Raw genomic sequence first — 20,808 nt, 5'->3', positions numbered from 1 at the left:
ATTCGGGAGGGTGTGTGAAGCCATTTGTTGCGAGCCTGAACTGCAGCAGGCAGAAGGTAGCTCTCTACTGAGCTTTTAAAGACAGACAGGCTCCTAGCATTTTTACCAGGCCTAGCCAATCTAGGCAATTCATACTGCCTGACAATCACAAAGGCCATTGCTGTATACCCCTGTTTATTTATTTAATTTAATTTATTCATGACTTTCCAACAGAATGTTAGTCTGGGTGGCCAACAAGAAAGAGGAAATTCATCAAAATACAAAGAAAAACATATTAATGTATGCTTTCTGTGCTTGAAGAGAACATACACAGTCCCAGGAATCTCACCAGGCTATTTCCAGCCTCATGCCATGAGACTTCAGATTCAAAGACCAGGAGTTCCTGATGTCCATTACACTGTTCATCATACTCTGCTTCCAATGATACAAGATTAAAAGTCAACAGCACTAGAGTACACACATGCATCCATACGATATGGGCAAACCTTTCAGATACTGTTAGAACAAGAAAAGGTCACAAAGAAAACAAGGGGAAGCTCATCTAAATGCCACTCTGCTTTACAATGAGTGTCACCAACACACACTACCTTTTAATAGAAGCTCAGATTTTTAAAGTCTAAATATGCAAAGCCTGGGAAGAAAACACCCTTCCCTAGTGAAGGAGGAGAAGATCCCCATAAAAATTACTCACCTCCTATCTTTTTCACATTAACCAGTCACATTCTCTGGTGTTCCAATGTCAATCACAGCAATAACGTACAAACACATAGAACGCAGCGTTCCTAGAAAGAATGCTCAGAAGATGACAAGGCTGCAATTTTGTCGTCAATACATTTTTATCCTCTGCAAGGATCTTCCAGGAAACAATTTGCATGTCACCGTATCGAATTTCCTGTCAACATTTTAAGATATTCCAGTCGAACTTGAGAATTATAAGTAGAATCATGATTCTCTTGGTCCTTTACTCTTGGCTTTTACAATTTCTTTAGGGGTTTCTCCCCCTCTTTCATTTGTTTTGTGTGTGTTTTTGGAAGGGAGATAGTCCTCATCCCAACAAGTCTACTTTCAAAAGAAAGTCACCTCAGTTTGCAGCTTTAAAAAGACAGGAGCCAGACAACATGCAGCAAAGTACAATAGTGTAAACAGAAATGTTGAGTACTGCTTTTCTATGCAGGCATTATTTGTTGCCCTTGTAAGAAGCAACAGAGAAAGGAAAATAAGAGTGGGAGAGATATCATTAATATCTTAATGAGCTAAACTTCTGACCTGAGGCTGTTTTCTCCACAGCACAAGCAACCAGAGCATTTGAAACCACGGTTTACACACTTCGACAAGCAACAGCTGCTAATAGTCAAATGAGATTACCACCACAGGAAAGTGCCCATTTTAAGACAATAAATGCCTCTCATCTCCTGCTCTTTAAAAAATAAAACAAATGCCCAAACTCTTCTTCTGTTTATCAAGCATATCAGACCTTTAGCTATTTATGGGATTATGTACTAGTCCATGCACAAGCTAGGAAGCTTCAAAACAGGAACAGATAATTTGACCAATGAATTAAAGAACATGAAGTTCTGAGAAATGCTTGAACTGGGAAAGGGGGAAGGGGCCAAATCATTAGATGATGCAAATGAGTGAACCCTTGACCTACTGAATGACAGTAAACCCTTTTAATGATGGTTTGCCAACCAGGGAGCCATCTTTACATTGCTTGCTTACAATGTGAAAAATGTAGCAGAAGTTCCACTAACTGCTAGACTGGAAAAAGCCAGTCTGCTGCGGAATCCGCAGGGCGGATTCATAGAAATCTGAACTCAATTGAATCCATTGCGGATATCTCTGACATCCCTAGGAAAGTGGTATGAACAGTGAGGCACTGTGTGCAAAGAGGAAATGTTTGGGGGGAGAATAAAAGAATGGAGCAAAGCATAGCCAAACATACTCTAAATCTTTAGAAATGAGGCAGATATCATTGGCTTGCTTACTGCATCTTCAATCTGATTGCTAATCAGAACTGATGAAAAAGTTGTTTGTAGACCTGATTCTGGGTTCTTTAAATATGCAGGACATTAATGCAATAGAAAGCAAATGTGGTTTTATATTATCTATGGAATTCATTTAATGACAGATACGGTGTGACAGTTACCGGTGCAAAAGTCTTAAAAAAAAAAAAGCTTGCTTGGAGCATCTGGTGGGCTTCTTGTCGTTGACAGTAGACTCTAGACGTTATGCACAATGTGGAGGAAGTGAAGTGTAGATGAAGGCAGGATTTGGTGTCTGGTTGGTGCAACAAGACTTTTTAAAGTGCTGGCCCTCACAGGGAAGGGGCCACCATCCACCTAAGGCAGCAAAATGTCTTGGACCAATGTGGAACCTATGATTTGATGGGTCTGATCCAGCATGTCTTGTGCAACTGTTCTTGATTGCTCTATAGCTTTTTGTTGTTGAGATGATAGAAACATCTTTCAGAAAACTGCATTGTACATACAGGGGCTGTTTGCATGTAACAGGAGCAAATCATGGATTAATCCACAGTTTGCAGTGGCACGTACCGGGCGTGCTCTACAGACTTTTTGAATATTCAACCTGATTGGGGGTTGCTATGTGACATCTAAACCTAGACACTATATGTTAATCTTAGGTTAAACAACCCATAGTTAATCTAAGTACTAATTGTGGGTTAACTATGGGTTGTTAAACCCACGATTAACCTATAGAATCCAAGTTTGGACATCACGTAGCAACCTCTAATCAGGGTATGTGCCATGTCAACTGCCACAGCAAACTGTGGGTTACAATTTGCTGCCATTACATGTGAGCTGGGTCATTGTGAGAGCTTGGAACACATTACCCCCTTATTAGCCAAATGACACAAAGAACACAATTAATAGTCACCATTAAGGATGTGACCAGAAGAGAACAGAAAAGGGGAAGTTCACATGTAAATGGATAAGTAGCACATAGTGGTACTGATCCATGATCTACCACATACTGAATACTTTTAGTTAAACAGAGCGCCATCAGCTTTTTTTTTTTTTTTTGGTTTAGTCTTTGTTTCCTGAAGGATTTGGCTATTTAAAAATTAATACTATAGAAACCATATGGCTCAGTCTTAATTGCCCGTTTCCTTTCCTTGTTTTCTAGCCAAAGCCTTTCAATATTTGCATGCTGATTATTATAAATATGATTACCTATTTTTGTATTTTTTTTTTTAAATCCAGTTCTGAAGCTCTCCAAGCTGGATAGAAACCACACACTTCTATTACAGTGAGTCTTAATGGTCTTGATTCAGTTAAGAGTATACACCATTTTCTAGATGTCTTGAAAACCTGCAATAGCTGGGTAATAACTACATTCATTAGCGAGCAAAGCATGTGTGTCTTTCCAGCTTTATATACAAACTGCTTATACCCACATTATTTTAAAGCTAATATACTAGACTGGTTCACATGCAATGCCAAGCCATGGTTGGCATCCCACAACCATGCCCTGGTCTTTCATTCAAACCAGCTAATTATGGTATGCACACCCTCCAAACCAGCACTGAAAACCAGTTACACACACAAAATATTCATTAGTTATAGCCATAGGCTATTGCAAACAATACATAGGTAAAAATATCTAAAACTATTTGCAATCTTAGTTTGGAGGATTACCAGTTTGTTAGATGTTTACATCTTTTCAGAAAGCCAATGATAGCTTGCAACAAACAAGGAAGTAACAAATTAAGTGGATGCACACAAGATTCACTTCCAGAGCATCAAACAAACCATTGTTTGTCATTGTATGTGAACAGAGCCAATATCCCAAAATCCTCAAGCCATTTCCACTAGCACACTAGTCAGGAAAGTGTAAGGGAGGCACTGTCTGGAAAAACAGTATCTGAAATTTATCTTGTGTACAGAAATGGACCTCCCAGTTCTTACTGGAGTATATTTGTGTACAAAACCCAAGTATGCTCCTTTGGAGAAGTTGCTTCTTTCTGTCAGCAAAACAAAGCTGTCAAAACAGATTTCAGTAGGGACAGGAAAAGGGATGGCTGCCTCAATGAGCAAGCCCAGATAAGTCTGCTTACTTTACACCTACCAAAGGTCCTCCCCCCACCTCCAAACACAGGGAACAATGGACTGCCTCTGAGTAAGAAGTGAAGGGACATTATTTTCTAGATCAGGGGTGGGCAACACACCTCAGCGAGCGAGTCCAGATAAGCTTTGTGCCTTATCTGTGCCAGCCCCCACAGCCCCTGGGATGGCGAAACCCTGCACCAATTTTGGGCTGCCAACTGCCATGGAACATTATAAAGGCCAAATTTTAGCTTGAAAACAAACTACCTTTGCCCATTGTAGCAGTCTGTAGCGGTTTGCTGCCAAAAATTGGTGGCAGATCAGCCATTTTTTTTTTTTTTTGCTGTTGCTCCCAAATTTCGTGTGGCAGCAGCGGGGGGTATGTGTGTGTGGGGAGAGCGAAAATGGCCTCCAGACCTCCTGACATTGCCGACCCCTATTCTAGACAATGATTGTCTCAAAAATAATTTCTTTTGCAATTATTTTAAAGTGTGTATGTATTTTTTGCTATCTTTACTGGACTATAAAGACTATAAGATAGACTATAAGATTATACTGGCCTATAAAGTGGCTTGCAACTAGAAATCAAAATAACCATTCATACATTAAAAAAGGGGGGGAAGCAAAAGAGCAGCATAATACAGAGATAAAATTCACCTTCAATAAATCAATCAACATTAATTTTCAGAAGCCCAGGCAAATAAAGTTGGGGTTTTACAGATGTACCGTTTATATTTTCAGAATGGTCATATGTTTATGGATGATTTGTTAGCTGCCTTAAATTTTGGAGATGGCAGGATATTTTAACAAAACAGCACTTATAATGGTTACAGCATGACTACCTCTGAATTAGGAATCTGATAGCTCTTTCCACAGCAGGCAAGTGAACAAAGCTAAACAACTAACAAGGGAGTAGGGTAATTACTTTCAAGGAAAAGTCAGAGAAAACATGCCCAGTCATACTGGCTACATATTAAAAAAAAATCTAAACCAAAAACTGAGATTCTGATCAACATCTCAAATGTCTTTCCAAGGCTAATCAGAAAACCCCAAAGGGGAAAACACCAGCAAAGGTGAGAGGAGCTGAGTAATGTGTTTTATGTTACAAAACAACTCCAGCACACTGCACATGTTATTTACTGGCCACAGGCGAACGCACGCAACATTTTGACCTTTTCCTATGAGTAGCACATGGTATGATGAAGACGATTCTTGTAAGGTCAAATATTATTAGCACAGATTATTACAACTTGGTTACTCCCGTTTCCCTCCCTAATTCTCTTCAAAGCCAGCTAATCGTTTAGCTAATTAATGCTGTGTAGTTCTGCTTCTGATCACAAAGCCAGCCTGTAGAATCCTTCTGAAGGCATCTCTTTTGTTTACCTTTATCATATCAGAATATGCACATACATCCTTACTGGGCAAATGTGACATAGTTGATGCTTGGCTCCATACTGAGAGAAGTACTTATATATTTGCACTGTGCACTGCTTATATGGCAGTTTAAAAAATCCTGTATTACACTGAATTATTCATTTTCTATTTCTTTCAATACTGGTCCCCTTCATGGATCACTGCCTTGTTGTGGCAAAGGGGCTTGCGTAACTCAATGAAGCCATAAGCTATGCCGTGCAGGGCCACCCAAGACGGACAGGTCATGGTGGAGAGTTCTGACAAAATGTGGTCCACTGGAGAAAGAAATGGCAACCCACTCCAGTATTCTTGCCAAGAAAACCCCATGGAACGTATCACAAGGCTAAAAGAGATGACGCCGGAAGATGAGCCCCTCAGGTCGGAAGGTGTCCAATATGCTACTAGGGAAGAGCAGAGAGAATTTCCAAGTAGTGCCAGAAAGCGTGAAGTGGCTGGGCCAAAGCCGAAAGGACACTCAGCTGTGGATGTGTCTGGTGGTGAAAAGAAAATCCGATGCTGTAAAGAACAATATTGTTTAGGAACCTGGAATGTCAGATCAATGAATCAAGGTAAGCTGGAGGTGGTCATACATGAGATGGCAAGATTGAACTTCGACATCTTGGGAATCAGCGAACTAAAATGGACAAGCACGGGCGAAGTTAATTCAGGTGACCATTGTATCTATTACTGTGGGCAAGAATCCCTTAGAAGAAATGGAGTAGCACTCATAGTCAACAAAAGGGTGGGAAAAGCAGTACTGGAGTACAATCTCAAAAACAATAGAATGATCTCAGTACGAATCCAAGGCAAACCATTCAACATCACAGTAATTCAAGTCTATGCCCCAACCACTGAGGCCGAAGAAGCTGAGGTTGATCGGTTCTATGAAGACCTACAACACCTTCTAGAACTAACACCAAAAAAAGATGTCCTCTTCATCATAGGGGATTGGAAGGCTAAAGTAGGAAGTCAAGAAATCACTGGGATAACAGGCAAGCATGGCCTTGGTGTACAAAATGAAGCAGGACAAAGGCAAATAGAGTTTTGCCAAGAAAACACGCTGATCATAGCAAACACTCTTTTCCAACAGCACAACAAGCGACTCTACACATGGACATCACCAGATGGTCAATATTGAAATTAGATTGATTATGTACTTTGCAGCCAAAGATGGAGAAGCTCTATACAGACAGTAAAAACAAGACCTGGAGCTGACTGTGGCTCAGATCATGAGCTTCTTATCACAAAATTTCAGCTTAAATTGAAGAATGTAGGGAAAACCACTAAACCATTCAGGTATGACCTAAATCATATCCCTGATGAATATACAGTGGAGGTGAGGAATAGATTTCAGGGATTAGACCTGATAGACAGAGCGCCTCAGGAACTATGGACGGAGGTCCGTAACATTGTTCAGGAGGCAGCAACTCAATCCATCCCAAAGAAAAAGACATGCAAGAAAGCCAAGTGGCTGTCTGATGAAGCTTTACAAGTAGCTGAGGAAAGAAGGGAAGCAAAAAGCAAGGGAGAAAGGGGAAGATATATCCAACTGAATGCAGAGTTCCAGAGAATAGCAAGGAGAGACAAGAAGGCCTTCTTAAATGAACAATGCAAAGAAATTGAGGAAAACAATAGAATGGGAAAGAGTAGAGATCTCTTCAAGAAAATCAGAGATCTCAAGGGAACGTTTTGTGCAAAGACGGGCATGATCAAGGACAAAGAAGGCAGGGACCTAACAGAAGAAGATGAGATTAAGAAGAGGTGGAAAGCATACACAGAAGAACTCTACAGGAAAGATCTGAATGTCCCTGATAGCCATGATAGTGCGGTCACTGAACTTGAGCCGGACATCCTAGAGAGTGAAGTCAAGTGGGCCTTAGGAAGCATTGCTAACAACAACGCTAGCGGAGATGACAGTATTCCAGCTGAGCTATTTAAAATCCTAAAAGATGATGCTGTTAAAGTGCTGCACTCAATATGCCAACACATTTGGAACACTCAACAATGGCCACAAGACTGGAAAAGGTCAGTTTACATTCCAATTCCAAAGAAGGGCAATGCCAAAGAGTGTTCAAACTACCGCACAATTGCGCTCATTTCACATGCCAGCAAGGTGATGCTCAAAATCCTACAAGCTAGGCTTCAGCAGCATGTGAACCGAGAACTACCGGAACTACAAGCGGGGTTTCGAAGAGGCAGAGGAACTAGAGAGCAAATCGCCAACATTCGCTGGATCATGGAAAAAGCAAGAGAATTCCAGAAAAACATCTATTTCTGCTTCATTGACTACGCTAAAGCCTTTGTGTGGATCACAACAAACTGTGGCCAATTCTGAAAGAGATGGGAGTACCAGACCACCTTATCTGTCTCCTGAGAAACCTGTATGAGGGTCAAGAAGCAACAGTAAGAACCGGACATGGAACAATCGATTGGTTCAAAATTGGGAAAGGAGTACGACAAGGCTGTATATTGTCGCCCTGCTTATTTAATTTATATGCAGAGTACATCATGAGAAACGCCGGGTTGGATGAATCACAGGTCGGAATTAAGATTGCCAGGAGAATGATCAACAACCTCAGATATGCAGACGATACCACCCTAAAAGCAGAAAGCGAAGACGATCTAAAGAGCCTCTTGTTGAGGGTGAAAGAGGAGAGTGCAAAAGCTGATTTGAAACTCAACATGAAAAAAACTAAGATCATGGCATCTGGCCCTATCACTTCCTGGCATATAGAAGGGGAAGAAATGGAAGCAGTGACAGATTTTACTTTCTTGGGCTCCAAGATCACCGCAGACGGTGACTGTAGCCATGAAATTAAAAGATGCTTGCTCCTTGGGAGGAAAGCTATGGCACACCTAGACAGCATAGTAAGAAGCAGAGACATCACCTTGCTGACAAAGGTTCGTATAATCAAAGCTATGGTTTTCCCAGTAGTAATGTATGGCTGTGAGAGCTGGACTATAAGGAAGGCTGAGCGCCGAAGCATTGATGCTTTCGAACTGTGGTGCTGGAGAAGACTCTTACGAGTCCCCTGGACTGCAAGGAGGTCAAATCAGTCCATCCTAAAGGAAATCAACCCTGAGTGCTCATTGGAAGGACAGATACTGAAGCTGAAGCTCAAATATTTTGGCCACCTAATGTGAAGAGAAAACTCCCTGGAAAAGACCCTGATGCTGGGAAAGATCGAAGGCAAAAGGAGAAGGGGACGGCAGAGGATGAGATGGCTAGATAGTATCACCGATGCAATGAATATGAACTTGAGCACACTCCGGGAGAGAGCAGAGGACAGGAAGACCTGGCGTGCTATGGTCCATGGGGTCACGAAGAGTCGGACATGACTTAACGACTGAACAACAACAACAACAATACTGGAGCAGTTAAACAGATCTAATACCTACAATCAAGGAAAAGGTGTGTAATGTTTCAAGGAGTACAATGCGATTACTACAGATGTGGCACTTATACAGCATTGAAGGCACTTTTATCTTTAGGGAGCTGTATAAGAAAAATATTACAGTTCAGAGTACCCATGACAACAACCATGAGCTAAAATTGTTCCCATCAGTCTAGTTAGAACAGTTAATGGGCCATGGAGCTAAAACTGTTGAACTGGAGGGAACAAGAGGGCCACTTAGTCCCATCTCAAAATCTAAGAGCATATTATTCATAATTGCTGCTTATTATCCAACTTGCAAATTTTGATTTTTGCAATACACTAACATTCCTGCTATAAGCTGTTCATGAGATAGCTGCATTTCTACTGGAAGTTTAACATCTGTTTTAATGCAGGATTTATCAAGGAAATCAGCTATGTTAATAACTGCTTTTAGTTAAGTTGCTGGACGGGGCATTTAATGTTTAAACAGTTGCTGTTTCCATTTTAATTGCTTTATGGTACAAACCTATGCATGTTTAGATAGAAAAAAAAACCTCCTACCACTCCCAGCATGCTGACTGGGAGATGCTTGGAATGGTAGGACTATTTTTCTGTCTACAAAGTATTGTGCATCTGTTTTAGCCAATTTGCTGTGCTGGGCTATAGACTTCTATACTGACATTTTAGTTTTGCAATTGCAAAGATATTATTTTAGTTGTATTTTATATTTTTAATTATGTACGTGAGCTGCATAGCAAATATCCAGTATACACAGTAGGCACAACAACAAAAATTAATTATTACTACTCTTAATTATTCATTAAAACAGTAACATGATAAAATAATGTGGAAAGTAGGTTTGCAAGACAAAATAGGTTGAAATTAACTGGAAATGCATTTTCCCTTTAAAATACTATTTCAGAAACAGTACATATAAATCACAATGGATTTCTTAAGAGTCTTTGTTAGGACCGAAGTATTCTGTAGAAGTAGAGATAAGGAGGTATATCATGTATGATTTAGATTAAAGGGAATTGAAAGTGGTGCTTATTTATGATTTAGGTTTATAAATACAGCCTAACCTCAATGCCTATGGACTTCTGGGAACACATACATATTAAAAATACATTATACATCATTAAATACAAAAAGCAAATCATTAACTGAAACAAACTATTTAGTAGAGAGGGAGAAGGAGGAGGACGAATTAAAATCTATGGATAACTGCAAAACCTAAAGAGACCCACTATACACTAAGCCACTCCAAAATCATAGGTATTGTTTCCCAATAGTCAAAACTTCAAAAGGGCAAGCAAAGTGGTGCAGAGAACAAGGAGGACATAGGTATACGGCAAATTAAAATAATTATCAAAACAATTTAATCATACCCTTGTCAAACAACTGTGGGAACTGGAATGTTATGGGCATACTGAGAATTGTTGTCCTTCTCTATAACTATAATGTCCAGGGTTTCTTAGCTGGCTGAATAGGTTTGAAACCGGTTTAAATCTGTACTGTGGACATCAATTGCTTATGGTCTTCTTTTTAACTATTACAGTCTTAACCCACTCTTAGAAAGTCCCATTTTACTTTTGGTAGGGCACATAGGAAGCTGCATTATACCAAGTCCATCTAAGCCAGTCTTGTCTACGCTGATCGGCAGTGGCTCTCTAGAATTTCAGACAGGAGATGCCAGAAGTTGAATTTAGAGATGGCATTCTGCATGCAAAAAAACATCTCTGCCACTGAGCTCACAGTTTTGTGAGTTGGTGAACTGGAAGCTATATAGAGACAACGTCACTGGCAAGCACTCAAGGAAACACTGAAATAATTGGCAAAGCAATCCATAATTAACACACTAGTTAATTGTATCATTTCAGCGCTGGCTCTTGGAAACACCTGCAAACTTCCCAGAAAAGATATAATTGGTTGAAGAGCTGAAGACTAATGACTGCCATCAAAAATTAAAGTGTTGATGTAACAAGGTTAATTTGTTTGACCCGGTTTTTCTTCTTCTTTTTATAAAATAACCCTATTATGCTCTGGAAAACATTTGTTAGACTACCATGTCTTTTGCATTAATGATAGCTAAATATCCTCCCACACAATAAGAGCCCCACTTATAAAGACATGCAGAGACCACACAAAAATATCTCATTGTACTTGTAGCTTGAAGAGACACACACTTCCTCTCCACAGGAAATCAACACAAAGCTGAAACAAGAGGTGGCTAAATTTATCTTCCTAAATAGAAGGCACTGAGTTGAGAGCCAATATTAAATGAAAGTTCCCAAGTATCTTGCTTTGCCACCTCTGCAATCAATTAAATATCCACTATCCAAAAGTCCCTTGTTTTGAGACTTCTTGCTGAGGAACATTTTCAGATTTCAGTGTGGGAGAGACTGAAGGGGAAGCGAGATTCAGAAGTCCACTCAACGATACGTTAAATGCAATGGAGAGGGGCCATGGCTCCGTGGCAGAGCACCTGCTTTGCATGCAGAGGTCCCCAGTTCAATCCCTGGCGTCTCCAAGGAGGGCTTGAGAAATTCCTGCCTGAAAGACCGGAGAGCTGCTGCCAGTGTTGGCAATACTGGTCTAGATAGACCAATGGCCTGACTCAGTATAAGGCAACTTGTTCCTATGTTCCTAACAGGTTCCTTCTGTACCTGGGTCCCAGGTTCAATCCTTAGCATCTTTTTTTTTTTTTTAAGATCGCTGGTAGCAGGGCTGGGAAAAATCTAGGGAGGTGCTACCAGTCAGAGGAGACAAGATGAACAAACAGTTTGACTCAGCATAAGGCAACTTTTTACGTTCATTCTAATTTGAAAGCAGTGATTTGGGTATGAATGCCTAGTACATGTCATTGTTTATTACAATAGTCATTCAACAGAACTGGCGAGATGGCCAGAAATATGAATACTGGTATGGAACAACTACACGGGGGTCTTCAGTAACCTCCCCCCACAAACGATGCCCCTGGATATTATATTAATTGCCAAGGACAACACAACAGAGACTACAACTCTGGCTGCTGGTCCATGTACAATGGCAGAACAAAAGAGACTTCAATCATTTGCCCTTAAAAAGGAAGACAGATTATTGGTCTGTATTTGCTACGAGGTCTAGTCAGTAACGTTCTTCCTGATTGTCACAATTGTTTCTACTGGAAGTTTAATGTATGGGCGAATAAGAGAGCTTGCCAGATAGAAAGACAATTTTACTCTGTTCAGTTACACATTGCTGCAAAGACCATACATCTGCCAAGCATGGCTTTGCAACTAAGCAGCTGTTTCATTAGTCACTGTTTTCCAAGGGGGATTTCTATTCACTGGATGTCTCTTGGCATTTCTTTAGAAAGAAAACAACATCAGGGTTACGGAGGGTGGGAGGGGGGTTGCAAGACAGGCCCAGTTATGTTAACTTCTTCTAAAAAACAACTGTGTTATCAGATGAAAATGGTGACATGCTTCTCTATTTGCAGCACACCTGTTTTCCCACCAAAGACCCACTGTCTGAGCCTGTTCCCACACCCATTAAACTGCTCTGATAGGCCGATGCTATATTAATTTACTTTGCAACAGAGCCACGCTGCACTGGCTTTGGAAGCCAGTGCATGTTATTTGACCAACCATCCATTTCTTCCCTTTTTTCCCTTAAGTAAATTTAATATGACATTTAAACTTAACAATGAAACTGGTTGCAGATATTACAAACCAGAATAGCTGCAATTCCCAGCACATCCAGCGATATGAGGAGGGGTTCACAAATTATGGTTGGCCTTGGTAGCCACAGTACCAATAAGGATCAGAAAAAACAGCTGTAAGGCTGGAAACCAACATCAAAAAAGGAACAGCTGCGCCAACTGAATTCCCAATGTGTTTTGATACTGGTCTTTATCCAGGGAAAAACTCTTAGAGAGTTTTTCGCTTCTTGGCCTTTTGGCTAAGATCAAATTAGTATCTGTTCTTATCAGTTTAGGGGTTGGACTCAGTGGTCTTATAGGCCCCTTCCAACCCTACTATTCTATGACTATTCTATTCTATGATTTTTCTGGAAGATTCCCTCTCCCTTGCTTCTTAGGTAGAATACTTTTCAGTCTTCTTTGGAAGAAGCAAGGGAGAGGGAATCCTCCAGAAAAATCTCTTAGGAGTTTTTCCTTTGATAAAGACCAGTGTTGAAATGCGTTGGGAATTCAATTGGTGCAGCTGTTCCTTTTTTGACCTTGGTAGCCACCCCAAATCCGTGCTCACCACTGACTCTGCCCCTCCTCTGTAGGGAACGGGGAGGGTCTGGATGTGACATACTAACCTAGTTCACACGACACAGCTGGTTCACTGTGGGTTATTAAACCCACGAGGAGCTGTAGCACGTGCCAGGCATATGCGGCTGCTGTTTTGAATATGCAACCCCTGACTGTGGACTGCACATTCAAAATGGTGGCCACACGTGCCCAGCACTCGCTGTGGCTCATTATGGGTTAAACAACCCTTGATGAGCTGGCCATGTTGTGTAAACTGGCCCAATGCCTTTTAAGTCCAGCACAACTGCAGGGACAACCCACTGGAGAGCGGGGGTGGGGAAGAAGGGACAGGAGCTTGCTTTGTTGAGGTTCAGAAAGCAGTGAGAATGCTTGCTACTTTCAGAGCCTCTCCAGGGCTGAGTGCTAGGCCTGGGAGGCTCTCCTATCTTGGGGAAGGGGGGTGGGCAACTCCACAACCTTGCACTGACTTTGGAAAGATTGGGAAGCAGTGAGACATCCGTCTTGTTGGTGCTCTGGCATATTGACAATGCTGGGGTGTCTGGATCCCCAGCTGCAGATTCCCCAATAGCAGAGTGTCAATTGAAAGGATGAAGATATTAAACTGCATAAAATCAGCTAACTCACACACAAACACATGCGTTGCTTTGGTTGAGAAGTGGGATGTAAATTGTACAGGGCAATAAAATAAATAAGTAAGTAAGTAAGTAGGTAGGTAGGTAGGTAGAAACTAGTTAAGCACCACTTTTGTGACTTTGCTCTATAGAAAGATTAATTTCAGAGGAACGGTGCCCACCAGATTTCATTCTCTCTTACCTCTTGTTCCTGTCCTCTAACTGTAAGATGTACACCATGTCATCAGCAGAATGCTGTTTGGAGCTGCTTTCCCCCCATTTCAGCTTCAGACTCTGAGGACCAGCAGCAGTACACTCTAGCCGAGGAGGTAAGGGTGGCAGTGGCCTGGTCTTTGCCTTAATGAAGTGGCTAAAAGGTCCAGCTCCAATGTCATTGACAGCCTGAATCCGAATCCTATGATTGGGAAACACCAAGAAGAAGAAGTTGGAAATTATTTTTAAGTCAACTGATTCCCCCCACCCCGCATTCTCACTGAAATAGACAGAAGAGAACTGATAACTACATTTCGTACTCAGGTGTGGGGATATATGGGGTGCAAAAACCTACACCTCTTGCATCACTCGAACATAGTTCATGCTGTTGGGTGGGTCAAACATATTCCCAAGAGTAACGGACCAAGACCAGGAATTATTTTTAACCAGTTAAACTAAGAGTTTAATGATTTCAGCTTAGTACTGATTACAAAAGATTATAAACAGATTTCAAGCAGAAATGTAAGTGAAACTCTAAAACAAACAAACAGAGAGACTTCCGCATGGAGTTCAATCATGAGTTACAAAGGCTTGAAATTTCATTGCTCTAGCACAGCCTTCCCCAAGACATCTGTGCCCTCCAATTGTTTTGGACCTTAACTCTGTGCATTCCTGACCACTGACCATGCTGGCTAGGGGTGATGGGAGTTTAGTTGAAAACAACTTGGAGGCACCAGGTTGGGAAAACTTTGCTAGCAACTTAAGACAGATTGCCACCTAACCGAAGTTAAAAAAAAAATCGATTATCTATGGCCCAAATCTACAAGAAAGGGGAAGAGGCTCAGTTCAGAAACCACACCAAATCATGGTTAATGAAGCTTAACTATGGGCTTGGTGGTGTGATGTCTATAATGGTAAACAATGGTTTGTGATCAGCCAGCAACCCAGAATCAGAAAGCATAGTTTGAAGTGGGTTTGCAACCCATGGTTTCTAACTATGGCCTGGCATCATGACTGAAATGGCACACTACAACTGTGGCCATAGCACCACCCCTGGAGGTCCCAGCACCACAGAAATAGTAATGCATACCAGATAGAAAAGAAAAACAGACAAGCAACTGTAAACTATGGTTTGCTTGTATGTTTGCAAGCTCAAACAACGGTTTGAGCTCTAAATTATGTTTAGTGCATTCTAGGTTTTGTGAAATGTCTAAATTGAGCCATACTGAATTGACCCCTTCATAAACACCAACTCAAAAGTAAGTGTGGGGTACCTGATATGGATCAGGACCCTAGCCTGCAGGAGATAGCGGGGCTTCAACCCTCCCGCAACTGTGGTTCCAATTCAGATCAGGGGGAGGCATGCTTGCAATGGAAAAAAATGGACCCTATTTTGGCAAAGCAAATTGCAGTTACAAGCCTTTAATTCAGATTGGGTCCCCTGCACTTACCCTTGGGTAAGGAAAAAAAAAAAAGATCTCACAAGATCTGTTTAATATAGGTACACAGATACAGGAAAATAAGTTGCCATACACATCCTCAAGCATGATGTACAATTTAACCTCAATTTTCTTCGTATGGTAACGGGGTTGCAATCTGGGCCATGCCCCCCCTGAACCTCCATGCCCCAGTATAGTGCACCCAGTCACCCACCCCTATGCTTGGACCCTGTATAAGGGCATCATTTTGGGAAATTGTGACATTTTCATCTTACTGGATTCACACAAGATACAACGACTAGCTTAGTATCACAAAGATACACCAGAGACATAGATGGTGATGGCAGGCAAGGGAAAGTGTTCCCAATCCCTGCTCCAGTACCTGAAGCTTCATCACCTCAAGCTTGTGCCCTCCAGATGCTCTGGACTCCAACTCCCATCAACCATAACCAGTGACCATGCTGGCTGGGGCTGATTGCACATAGTCTAAAACATCTGGAGGACACTAGTTTGGGAAGTCTGCATTTCTAAAATACCGATGCTATAAATGGCAAGTTTAAAAGATAGACAGCAGGGCCTCATTTTTAAGCAGATTTTATATGGGAAATAGTAGGGGAAGGCAAACTCCTGCTCTCCCAATATTTTGGACTACAACTCCCTTCAGCCCCACACAGTATGAGCAATGATAAGAGATTATGGGAGTTGTAGTTGAAAACATCTGGAGGGAGCAACGGGCTGGATGTGCCTGATCTCGTCTGATCTCATAAACTCAGCAGGGTCAGCCCTGATTAGTACTTGGATGGGAGACCGTCTGGGAATCAGGCTTCCTGCATTGAGCAGGGGGTTGGACTCGATGGTCTTGTAGGCTCCTTCCAACCCTACTATTCTATGATTCCCTCTCCCTACTCTTGTGTGAATTCAAGTGTTGTGCACGGCCATTCACAAACATCTAAACCAGGCCAATGGCTGTTTGTAAAGCTAAAGTAACTGATCTCGAATGATCTCAGAAGCTAAGCAGGGTCAGCCCTGGTTAGTACGTGGATGGGAGACCGTCTGGGAATCAGGCTTCCTGCATTGAGCAGGGGGTTGGACTCGATGGTCTTGTAGGCCCCTTCCAACCCTATGATTCTATGATTCTAAGAGGGCACCAAGTTGCCTGCCTCTGGAATATAGCTTCAAGATCCATGTAAAAGATACACATCAGATCGTTTCCTAATTAAAAGAACTCCTTACAACAGTCTTGGATATTTTGCGGTAGAATGATTGAATTTTTGTGATATAGCAAAGTTATACTGAATATAGCAAAGTTCAACCGACCTCCTAACACTTAATAAGCAGTGCGTGTGTGTATGGGAGGTGATGTGATATATAAACAAACCCATCAACACAGGGCCTGCACAGTTATAAGTCAGAAAAATAGAAAGAACACTCAAACTGATCCTTTAAAAAATCGGTATAATTTAAAATTAGACTAAGTTTAGTTGGCACTCTGTGGTCTAGTTCTTCATTTATAAAATGTACCAAAGTACAGAAGAAAGACACCAAACAGCCCTACCTGGGGAGCAATTACACGTCGTTGATAATACATTATTTTTTCAGCAAGCCAACTTGATACAGTGTACTTCAAAAGCAAACAGGAGCAGCACAGCAGGGGCTGACCACTTGTAGATAAAATCAACAAGCTGGATGAACTGCATAATGTATGGGTTGGTACAGGTTAATGGTGGACCCTTCTACCTTAAAATACCTATGACACCTGTCTCTTATTTTTCTTTTTCAAAATATTTCTTATTTTGTATCATAGTCTCAAGGCAAAAATTATCCTGCATGAGTTGCTGTTTACTACAATAGCCCCTAATCTTGGCTATTCAACATGTCTTGTGACTGAATTACATTAAGCAAAGAAAGGCACGTGAAAGAAGCAAATAGCCCGCATTATACCAACATATTGCCTCATTACATGTCTTTAGATTCGAGCTCTTTCCTTCAAATTTGTACTTCTCTAAGCTCATTCAAGCTGCACATGGAAACGGAGCCACAGGTGTAAGGTAGGAGTGAATGAGGAACTCTTATCTTTCCAAACAGCCACCTACAACTCCTTTCATTCCAAGAAGGCTGATTTGCACTTCCACAGAAGTTGTGATTTAAGATGTAAGTGACTCACGCTTCCTCCATTTACCATGTTTCTGAGTTGTGCACAAAAGGTGGAAGATGCTCCTGTCTTTTGTGTGTGACACAGCAGGTGGGAGTAGCAGGAGGAAGCATGAGACTTTCATGTTTCATCTTGCGCATTTTCTATGAAGGTGCAGAACCACCACAAGAATTACAGCTCTAGGACAAGTAAGTTCTCTAATCATTTTTGGAAGCTTCTTCCCACATGTGCTTATGCTGGAGAAAGCCAACGTGGCCACAGTCATTCATGCTATAGTAACATCCTTTAAAAAATGCTCAGAAATCCCACTTGGTCCAAAAATTCAGCAGACAGAATTTTAATTGTGGCTCACTCTATGGAACATATATGTCTGATACTATTCCACCTTCTCTGGTTACCAATTTGCTTCTGTACCCAATTAATGGCGGTGTTAACCTTTAAAGTTTGGAGCCAGGACATCTGAAGGGCTGCCTCATCCTTCATGTACTTATTTGTGCACTCTGGTCAATATCTGAAGCCCTATTCCATGTTCTCTACCTTTGAAAGCAAGGTGGATGGCACAGTCATGGTGCCAGAGTTATGGAACATCCTCCCCAAGGGTCTGTTCTAAGTATGATTAAGTCATGATCCCAACCCACTATAACGTGCAGACAGAGAAAGCTGATAGCAAGCAGCCTGTAAACTAGGAAACCAAGCAGGGGGAAGAATACTTTAGGGTGTATTCTCAGAGGAGAAACAAAGAGGAAGTCTGAGATGGGCAGGGTAAGAGGAGACTCTTTATGTACAATTGAATTCTAAATAACTGGGAGGCAAAGGGAATAGTAACGAACCAACAGTAAAGGTGCTTCCAGACGAGGCTTTTATGGTGCCATTGCTCTCTTCCTCATTCACAGAATGTTATGGAGGGTCCATGACGTCACCCACTTGTATCTCTCCTGTGTTTTCCTACCACTTCTTCTGGCTTTTTTCTTTCCAGGGAAAATCCATTAAGGAAGAAAAGATGGAATAGCTCCACAAAGTCTTCTGATTGTTAGCACTAGGACCCCTCTGTCTGGAAGCACCCTAAGGAAGGGTTGGTGGAAACAAATAAGGGAAGGACTGCTCATACACATTACAGCAGAGGTGTTGAACCTCCTTCAGCCCAAGGCTTAGATTTCATTTTGGAGAAGCTTTCGGGAGCTGTATTCCAGTAAAGGGGGGGAGGGCCCAAAGGGACAGGACCAAAGATGGGGGGGGGCAAAATACCAAAAATACCAGCATATTTTCGTTTAAAGCTCGTACTGACAGTAACTGAGCAGTCTTATTCTGCCTATCCAAGATCTGAGTGATCACACTTCTGGAACTTCCCTTCTGCCAATCCCTTAGCAGGTCTCCAACTAAGCTAGGCCCTGTCTCTTCAGTAGGGTCTGCTGCCCAAAACAGCACAGGCTCCTATTACCAATAAAAAGGCATTATGTAGCTATTCCATCTTTTCCTCCTTAACAATTTTTTTTCTGGAAATAAAAGAGATGGAACAAGCATTAGGAAAAATGGGAGAGTTAGAAGTTCTGTGAATGATACAGGACAATTGCACAAGAAAAGTCTCATCTGGAAGCACCCTAAGAACCAAAGAGGGCCAGGTGTCACTGATTAGTTGCCTAATTAGACATTTTCCTTTTTAAAAGAACACATGAAGCATTGTCTCAAACGCAAAAGCAGTTGAAGCACTCCATTTGATGCCCTTCTGCCATGACAAGGTCATACAGCTTTTCCTAGTAATTTAACAGCCCATTATTTGTGCAGGGCTAACTCAAAATGTTAATGGCTCACAAGGCTGCTGTAAACATACAGTATTTAGCCATTCATTAGGTACACAAAAGTGGTTGACACGTGGGGAAAGGGGAGAGAAGGAAATCTCCAGGGTTAAAGTAGGAGACTTAACAACAAACTATGTACACTGGTTGTCAGTCTGACATGAAAAAGATGGAGGACAATTTTATATAGAAGTATTGCTATGTTTTAGACCAGGAGTGGGCAACCTCAGGAGGGCCAGGGGCCATTTTTGCCCCCCCCCCCCCAGGCCACAACCTCCCCAGCACTGAAAAATGTTATTATTAATAATAAGCTTTATTGCATTATTTTTAAAAACAACTGATTTTGTTGTTGTTACTTCTATGTTTTGTGAGCTGCCCTGGGAAAATTATCTGAAGGTGGGGGAAAAAACCCCTATCAAATGAATGAATGGATTAAATAAAAGGAGAGGAAATTACTACAAAATGGTAAGAAATGCAGAATGAATGATCTAAAATACAAATATTTTCATGATAGGCATATTTTTTTTTTCTCAAATACAGAGTATCGCTAGTGCAATATCAGCTTGTTATAAGTAAATAAATACTGGTGGTGACAATGAACATGATAATAATAGTAAGCACCACAAAAACGTGTTGTCCTGAATATATTTGCTGGGCAGGTTAACATGACCAGGGCACTTTTATTCATCGAGCAAGAGGGGACCTGGAGGATATTTGGGCCAAATGAATATTTCAGGGGCCATACAAAGTTGTAGGATAAAAGGAAACCTTCCAAGTATAATGAAGGAGGAGCTGAAGTCGCTGCTTTGCTGCAAACACAAGCAAAAAATTACATGGGGTGATCCTAACCAAAGGAACTTAACACAGCAAACAACGAAGTTAACTAACTAACTAACTAACTAACTAACTAACTATATTTAATATAAATCATCAAAATGATTCTCCATTAATTGTGGAGAGCAATAGGGTGGACAGGACTTTCAGCACAGTAGTTATGAATATTTCTTTCAAATTTTCTGGATGTCTATATGTAAATGTTGGATTCCCCCTACATCTGGGAATATCAGACAAAGGCTTTGTTTGGGCAATCAAATCCTGGATTAATATGTCAGGATATGCACCAGCCTCATTCACACAGCCATGAGTGAATGCTACCACTTCGCTTCTCCCTTCATGTAAGCGGCAGAACCAGCCAGGAAGTCTGTGGTTAACAATGGTCTCCTGGTATGCCTAAACAAGGAACCGTGATTTAAAATTGGCTTCCAAATCCTGCCCAACTTATCCTGGCTAATTAGTTGTTATAGGGTACTACAGTTAACTGTGGCCTAGTTCGTTTTGCTGCTTGTGCGAAGGGAGGAGTGAGGCAGTAGTAAAGGCTGCATTAAGCTTGTGCATATCTTGGCTTATTAAGTGCTCTGGTAAATTCCTGGATGGAAGCCTTCATATGACCAACAGGAATTACCATCAGTTCAGTTTTATACAGAT

General features: G+C 41.4%; 1 protein-coding gene and 1 pseudogene across 2 annotated transcripts in view; one reads left to right on the top strand and one right to left on the bottom strand.

Moving 5' to 3' along the window:
• Window positions 1–20,808, bottom strand: part of FNDC3B (fibronectin type III domain containing 3B) — a 385,564-nt gene that overhangs the window by 36,094 nt on the left and 328,662 nt on the right. For both annotated transcript variants that reach the window (XM_084847494.1, XM_084847495.1), the window contains exon 23: window positions 13,929–14,141. In XM_084847494.1, the coding sequence (XP_084703620.1) occupies window positions 13,929–14,141 (213 nt within the window). The remainder of the gene's footprint in view (window positions 1–13,928; window positions 14,142–20,808) is intronic.
• On the top strand, window positions 12,777–12,986 carry LOC146351550 (U2 spliceosomal RNA; annotated as a pseudogene).

The sequence above is a fragment of the Heloderma suspectum genome, chromosome 3 (genome assembly GCF_057233095.1).
Source record: "Heloderma suspectum isolate Gila_16-S chromosome 3, 16-S_ref, whole genome shotgun sequence".
NCBI lineage: Eukaryota > Metazoa > Chordata > Lepidosauria > Squamata > Helodermatidae > Heloderma > Heloderma suspectum.
This window is presented reverse-complemented; position numbering and strand designations above follow the sequence as displayed.